The sequence below is a fragment of the Pan paniscus genome, chromosome 3 (assembly GCF_029289425.2).
Source record: "Pan paniscus chromosome 3, NHGRI_mPanPan1-v2.0_pri, whole genome shotgun sequence".
NCBI classification, from domain to species: Eukaryota; Metazoa; Chordata; class Mammalia; order Primates; family Hominidae; genus Pan; species Pan paniscus.
This window is the reverse complement of record NC_073252.2, coordinates 163,135,086-163,143,114: the sequence shown is the minus strand read 5'-3', so window position 1 is coordinate 163,143,114 and position 8,029 is coordinate 163,135,086. Positions and strand designations below refer to the sequence as shown.

General features: G+C 36.3%; 2 protein-coding genes across 2 annotated transcripts in view; one reads left to right on the top strand and one right to left on the bottom strand.

Annotated features, from left to right (window-relative positions):
* Window positions 1-8,029, bottom strand: part of CPE (carboxypeptidase E) — a 120,283-nt gene that overhangs the window by 105,825 nt on the left and 6,429 nt on the right. The window lies entirely within an intron of this gene.
* LOC100986129 (small ribosomal subunit protein eS1-like) lies at window positions 1,339-2,232 on the top strand. Its single transcript, XM_034959375.3, has one exon. It carries the CDS (start codon window positions 1,379-1,381, stop codon window positions 2,171-2,173), a length of 795 nt encoding a protein of 264 aa, XP_034815266.1. The 5' UTR covers window positions 1,339-1,378; the 3' UTR covers window positions 2,174-2,232.

The following is an 8,029-nucleotide window of genomic DNA, read 5'->3' as shown; positions in this document are numbered from 1 at the left end:
ATATATCATATATTGTAAATATATGATATATTTATATTACATATTACATATATGCTAGGCTCTGGACTCCCACTCTCATTAATACCCAAAGATTAGCTCCGAATATGTATGCATAATATATACATATATTGTAAATATATGATATATGTATATTACATATATGTATATCATATATTTACAATACATGATATATTATATATTATAGATACATACTATTATATGTAAATATATAAATATATATTATATACCTATATATACACTATATATTAGTATATATACTAGTATACATATACTATATATATATGTATATTATATTTCTATTAGTATATGCTCCATCCCAAATAGTTTTACCATCTTGATGAGGGAAATCAGCCCCAAAGCACAGCACCCCCAAAACTGCATTCTCTAAACAAAAATTTTCCGTAGATGAAAATTTCACATGTTAATGGAACATAATTATCTGGCACAATGTATCTTGAATGCTTATATGTCGCCACATTCAGAACAATGAAGAAAAAGACACAAGAAATGTGAATGATTTTTTACTAGCTTAGAATAAAGTCCTCTCTTTGACTTTCCATACCTTATGCATCTTTTAAGTCCTGCTCAAAGCTCCACCTCCTTCTGAAAGCCCTCCACTGTAGACCACTCTAACTCCCTGAAGAATTAGAGTCAATACCTTCATACAAAGTACGTGGTAAAATACTGTTGTTTCTTGTTCCCTTTCGAAATACCTCTTCAATCTGCAGAATGTCACTCATATAGGAGGCACTTAGTTATTATTGTTAAATAAGTACATTCGCGCTACAAATATAATAACCCATACAGAAATGAAAGATGCAGTATTTCGTTTACAGCCCTCTACTACTCAGAGTTTGATTTCCAAATGTGGCCTGGTTTGAAAGCATTTCTACCTGGAATTTCCAAATGCCTGGTGAATGAATGTCTTTGTTTTTTCTCAGTGATCTGTCCAATTAGGATGATTTACACTGCAAGTTGTTAGTAGGGCCTTTTTGATAATAAAGTATTCTTACTACCTTGGTCTGAGGGCTGAGAATATTATGGAAAATGAAACATGTTCCATGAATGAGAGCCTTCTTGGCCTTTTGGAAATGTTGGCAGAGGTATGAATGTTTTCCTTATACTACTGTCTTTATGGAGCCCATGAATGCATTAGCTTTGTCCAATGAATTTTTGAAAAAATATTAACAAGTCTCACTCTTCTGTACATTCATTTAAGAAATGCATTCTCATTGATTCACTTTCCCTGTATGCAGAGGTCACAAAATTATAGTATCCAATGAGTTCAGCTTCAATGTTAAAATAATAACAGCAACAAGAATAACAGTTTTAGCCTTTTGGCTCTCTGACCAGCACCATGGCGGTTGGCAAGAACAAGCGCCTTACGAAAGGCGGCAAAAAGGGAGCCAAGAAGAAAGTGGTTGATCCATTTTCTAAGAAAGATTGGTATGATGTGAAAGCACCTGCTATGTTCAATATAAGAAATATTGGAAAGACGCTCATCACCAGGACCCAAGGAACCAAAATTGCATCTGATGGTCTCAAGGGTCGTGTGTTTGAAGTGAGTCTTGCTGATTTGCAGAATGATGAAGTTGCATTTAGAAAATTCAAGCTGATTACTGAAGATGTTCAGGGTAAAAACTGCCTGACTAACTTCCATGGCATGGATCTTACCCGTGACAAAATGTGTTCCATGGTCAAAAAATGGCAGACAATGATTGAAGCTCACGTTGATGTCAAGACTACCGATGGTTACTTGCTTCGTCTGTTCTGTGTTGGTTTTACTAAAAAACGCAACAATCAGATACGGAAGACCTCTTATGCTCAGCACCAACAGGTCCGCCAAATCCGGAAGAAGATGATGGAAATCATGACCCGAGAGGTGCAGACAAATGACTTGAAAGAAGTGGTCAATAAATTGATTCCAGACAGCATTGGAAAAGACATAGAAAAGCCTTGCCAATCTATTTATCCTCTCCATGATGTCTTCGTTAGAAAAGTAAAAATGCTGAAGAAGCCCAAGTTTGAATTGGGAAAGCTCATGGAGCTTCATGGTGAAGGCAGTAGTTCTGGAAAAGCCACTGGGGACGAGACAGGTGCTAAAGTTGAACGAGCTGATGGATATGAACCACCAGTCCAAGAATCTGTTTAAAGTTCAGACTTCAAATAGTGGCAAATAAAAAGTGCTATTTGTGAAAAAAAAAAAAAAAAGAATAACAGTTTTAAAACTATTCAGGAAAAATACCTCACACTGAATTGATGTCCCTGAAAATTAGGTGTAATTTTTTAAGATACAGTTTGTGCAAACTGAAATAGACTCAAAGGAGAAGGGAAAATGTTTGTTAAAATAGCATAAGGTGCCCTCACTCCCATCTATCCAGTAATCTGAATCTAATTAAAAAGCATACTCAGAAGTCTAGAAACAATAGAAAAGGATCTCAAAAATATTAAAAATATCACATAGTTCATGTTTCCCACTGCTGGAGAGAAACCTAGAGTTGTCCTCAACATACAACCTAACAATTTAGACACATGAGTAAAATGAATATACTCTTCTAATGAAGTTTCTCATGTTCACTCCATAGTTAACTAGTGGAGAGGAAATTAGAAATTGAAATGGGTTTGACAAGTACAGTAAAAATGTCTGTTACTCATACATATGAAAATATAAAAATGCTACTAATCCCAATGCTACACTGACCAGTGGAATACTGAAACTAACCCATTATGGACATTGGGGAGACCATTCTAAGTATCTAATAACATTCAACCCAAAGGTTATTGTAATTTGAAGGAGGCTAATTTGAGGAAAGTTTATAGAATTCTTCCTATGCATTAACACATAGAAGCATTTTTATCAGGTATTTTGCACATGTTCAACACCTCTAAAGTTTTCTGCAGCTCATACATTTGGAATCAAGAAATGGCGGCAAAAATTCTTCCAGAGGAGGAAGTCTCCGTATTTTAAGTACTGAGTCTGACCCATTGTATGGAGAAATTAATGTTAAATGCAAGAACAGAATGAGGACCTGCATCTCACTGAGTAGATTGAAGGCAACACAGAACCAGGGCTCAATATAGAAAACACCAGAACAAGAAACACGACCAGCCTAGGGTGGAACATTAACATAAGACCCAGTTGGTGACAAAATATACATGCCAAGCACTGTGGATACAGTAATTAATCTGCCAAAGACAGCCACCTCTCCTCAAAGTCACCATTCTAGAAGGAAGGCAGAATTATGGATTGATATAACTACTTGCCTTGCAGCTGGAGAAGCAGGTGTGCTTGCATGCATGTCAATGGTTTGGCAAAGTGTGTATAACTAGATCTAATATGTGTGTCATTCATTCTGAAGTGTTCACTCACTCACCACTTTCAACAACACATCGAGAACCTACTATAGACCTGCACCAGATGGTTCACGCTGAAATGTGCAGTCACTATCTTGATTCCAGGAGAAGACAGACAAGTTTGAAAAAGTCTCCTTAAGAAATGAGAAGACATTTCACTTTATAATTTTGCAACTGTGAAAATAAAGCACTGACAATATAAAATATGTCCTAAATCTAATTGAAATTCTAATTTTCACTAGATGTTTGGACTTGTTCATTTATTATGCTAGTGGCATTTAATAATATTTATTTGCCAAATAATTTTACAGAGTTTAATTTATAAATGGCCGTTAAGTCACCTCAACCTTCTAACAGTTTTAGCATGTTTGGCTATGAAATTAGTTCTCAAGGACTGTTCTCCAGGGAGGAAGACAACTCCAGCACAACCAATACTTTAAGCCATGAAGTTGTAACCTATCTCAGAAGGTATCCGGTTAGCATTCTGTTGAAAGCAAAGGCAAAGTTAGCCCAACTGTTTAAAAACCCAGAGAACAATAATAGCCCAAGAAAACTTCCTGAAAAAACATTCTTGAGAAATGATATTTTTTACAAGAACCAACCTCTCAGATTAAAGAAAAAACTCTCAATTCCTGACAATAGCTATAAGTAGAAGTAAAAACAAGAAAAACAAGGGCTATTTTATAGATAGGAGTGAAATCTATAAATATAAATAGTTAAACTAATTTGAAATTTAAAACAAAGACGACTTCTGCATCCACAATTATCTTGCCATCATTGAACCCTAAATAAAACCTATATGTCTAGATAGTATTTCAGTCTATTTAGCTACATAGTATCATTCATTATATATCTATGTAATAGTATTCACATGAGATTTATCTATCTCTATATTTTTATGGCTTTAGCATTTTCTCAAAACTGAATTTGACTCTTGAGAAAATACATGTAGCAGCTGATTTCTCTTTGTGTGAGCTCTATAAAGGTCTTGTTGATTTTGTGGAGTTAATGCAGTTTCCAAAAGTGCATTAACTTAATTCCCCTGATGCTGGTTATGTTGAAAATCTGGCTTAACATTTACTGAGTTCCCACAATGAATAAGACTGGTTTCCTCTAGTAAACTTAAAGAAAAAAAATCTGTGCTGAACAATGTCAAGATCTGAGACAAATGAAAATGTTTGAATAGGACTGTTGTACTTTAAAATCAGATGTCCAGCACTGCAACTAAAACACAAAAAGGACAAAAAGTATTTCATTTTGCAAATGTCTTTAACATTTTCAGTAGTTTCCCCTACAGATATTGTCTTTGTGTTTGCTACATTAAGAATAAGATAGAGAAGCCTTCAACCCCTGCATCATATGCAGCAGGCATTATGCAGAATCAAGTAATGTATCCACTGGTTATACAGTATGCAATATAAGCTCAATGTGTGTGAAAGAGTGAATCCAAAGCAAAAAAATGAAATAACACATTTCAAGAAACGCAATGGCATTGCCTCAAAGGGTGACCAACAGGTAAAGTAAAATGGCATGGACATAGTAGGTGTTCATTAAATATTCCCTAAATTACATTGAAATTATTAGTTCTATTTTTAAAAGGCCTATATTTTCATCCTGGAAAGTTAATTTCAGTGTGGAATGCCACACAGTAATATTTTATAATAGCTATGAAGAAAGGTTGTTTTAGAAATTACCACTTGGCTAAAAAAAGAAAAGGAAAAAGGGTATTCAAGACCTGGGTCAGGAAGGTGACAATCTGATCTTTATATTGAAGTTTCACTACCCTAAACTCATGGCTAAAGGTTATGACTTGTGCAAATTTTGAGCAGAGTTCTAGAAATAAGCTATTTCTTGGAGAAAACATTACACAATGGCAGTGACTAGCAGCTGCATAGTGAAGGAAAGATTTTATGATTTTAAATACTTTTGCCTGTATAGGAAGAGAAATTGGATAGGTCCAATCAGTAAGCATCACTTTGGGATCTGAACATATGAGGAGTTGCCTACATTGAGCAAATAAATGTGATAATTATTGCTCCTTCTAATTACCTTGACATGCGTAACCACAGCAAGAAATTTTGGGGGGCTGGGCGCAGTGGCTCATGCCTGTAATCCCAGCACTTTGGGAGGCCGAGGCGGGCAGATCCCCTGAGGTCAGAAGTTCAAGACAAGCCTGACCAACATGGAGGTTTTTTGTTTTGACAGAGTCTCACTCTGCACCCAGGCTGGAGTGCAGTGGTGCGATCTCGCTCACCACAACCTCCGCCTCCCAGGTTCAAGCGATTCTCCTGCCTCAGCCTCCTGAGTAGCTGGGATTACAGGCATGTGCCACCACGGCTGGCTAATTTTTGTATTTTTAGTAGAGACGGGGTTTCACCATGTTGGTCAGGCGGGTCTTGAACTCCCGACCTCGTGATCCGCCTGCCTTGGCCTCCCAAAGTGCTAGGATCACAGGTGTGAGACACCACGCCCGGCCAGGAAGAGGTTTTTTAGCAACCTGAATTTAAGTTATATTTAGGCTTATTTAGAAAATAAACAATTTGCATCCATTTTAAAATAATGAGCCTTTGTTTGAAATGAAATGTCTTCAAATGAGGGGATTATTATAGAACTATGATGTTTAGCAATGATTTGATAGTAAAGAGATTTCTGCAGAAAACAAAATATTTACCAGTAGTGGAAAGTTGTTCCACGGTGTATTATCATAAGTAATTCATTTATCTTTGCTTAACAGCCATCTCTTTAATACTCCACATGTGCCACCCTACCCTTCAAAGATTACTCATCTAGGGACAGTTAAAGAAGTGGGTAAATCATTTGAAAATCATAAAAGACACTAGTAACACAAACAGGCTCTTCTCTTAGGCCATGTTTTATTAGAAAAAGCTGGCTGTTAGATCACTTACAAAACACCATATCCTGAATGTTCAAAGAAAGAAAAACGTTCACAGAGCAACGGACTCATGGCAATTCCAGTAATTAATGAGAAGGAAACAAAAGGGCAAATTTAAACATGTTTCAAATTTAAGTTCATTTGACCCATCACGTAGCTCGGATAAACCTCCTCCTCTGTGGCATTTCAAAGTGCACGATTTGAATACCATTTCATGAGAAAAAGGAAAATGAAAACCTGGAGATACATATCTTCTGTGTTAGAAACAAGCACACAGTTCTTAGTTTTCAACACTCAGGTCTCATGCAGAGTTTTTAAAGGTCAAAATTTTACTAAATAAATGCTTACCAATTATCTTTAAAATGTTTATTTAACACTTAAAAAGCAGCTTAACTTTCTAAGATGTCTGAAGACTCTTCTCTTCCAAAAGGAAGACAACCCCTTACTAGTCCAGTTATATGAGACAACAAACACAGCAAGTTCAGCACTGAAACTTGAAAAGACATGTAATTCATATTGGTATATTTCTCCATTATGCAAAACTGGATTCAGTGCACACAAAAAATAAGCATATGCAAAAGAAAAGTACCATCTCTATCCTTTCTTGTTATCACACTACTGGCATGCTAATATGCATGATGTCAACATCGACCAACATGGCTTTGTTTTATGATATGCATTTTTGCCTATTTGAGAAATTTCATTTATTCAAAAATATTCACTGAGTGGCCACTATGTCCCAAGCATAATACTAGACATTCGGGATTAAAAAATATATATAAACAAAATACAATCCTAGAGCACAAGAAGCTACAGGAGCTTCTTGTTGTCCGGGATTGTATTTTGTCTATAGATTTATCTGTAGACCAACAGTGGGAAATACCATAATGAGGTAATAATAATTGTTGCCACATATTGAATTCAGAACTTTATATTTACCACCTCATTTAATCATCACATTATTGTCATTTCATAGGTGATGAATTTGGGAGGTAGAGAGAAGTTAATTGACTTGCCCAGGGACACTCAGCTAAAAATAAGAAACCTCAGGATTTGAGCTCAAGTCCCCTGACATCAAAGTCCACACTGTAATTCTTTACAGCTCTCCAAAGAAATATGGAAGCATAAAGAAAGAGCCCCAGTAGGGGTAAGAAAGTTAGGGAGCGGGGAGAAAGGAGGTTTCAAAGAGCTTTTGCTTCTGCTGAGACTGTAAAAGACTAAGTTAGTCAGGACTGGAGCAGTTTCATCATAAATTCTTTAGGAAAATAAGTCAGATTGCCAATGAAAATGTTGATATTGCCCTAGATTTATTTGGCTACCTAAAGAAACAACCATAAAGACATTCTCAAATACTGATGCACACTTTGTTCCTATTGAGTGTCCTATTGAGTGACGCTTGCTTGATTCAAGCTTGCTTGATGATTATTGTTCATCATCATGTCAAACTGAAGAAAAGCAAGAATGTCCCACATTTTAAAATTGATAAAAGGCAAACAGGCAGGGTGTGGTGGCTCACATCTGTAGTCCAGCTATTCAAGAGGCTGAGGAGGGAGACACCTTGAGCCCTAGAGTTCAAGGCTGCAATGAGCCATGATCGTGCCACTTCACTCCAGCCTGGGTGACACAGCAAGACCCCATCTCAAAAAAAAAAAAAAAAAAAAAAGCAAACATTTGTGAACAAAAAAAAAAACAGTAAGAAGAGGGAAAAAGTCCTTCAGGGCTATCAACTAAGCCTGTGCAACAGCATCCTAAGAGGAAAGC

Coding starts and splice junctions, on each gene's coding strand:
- LOC100986129 (XM_034959375.3), top strand. CDS start 1,379: ATGGCGGTTGGCAAGAACAAGCGCCTTACGAAAGGCGGCAAAAAGGGA.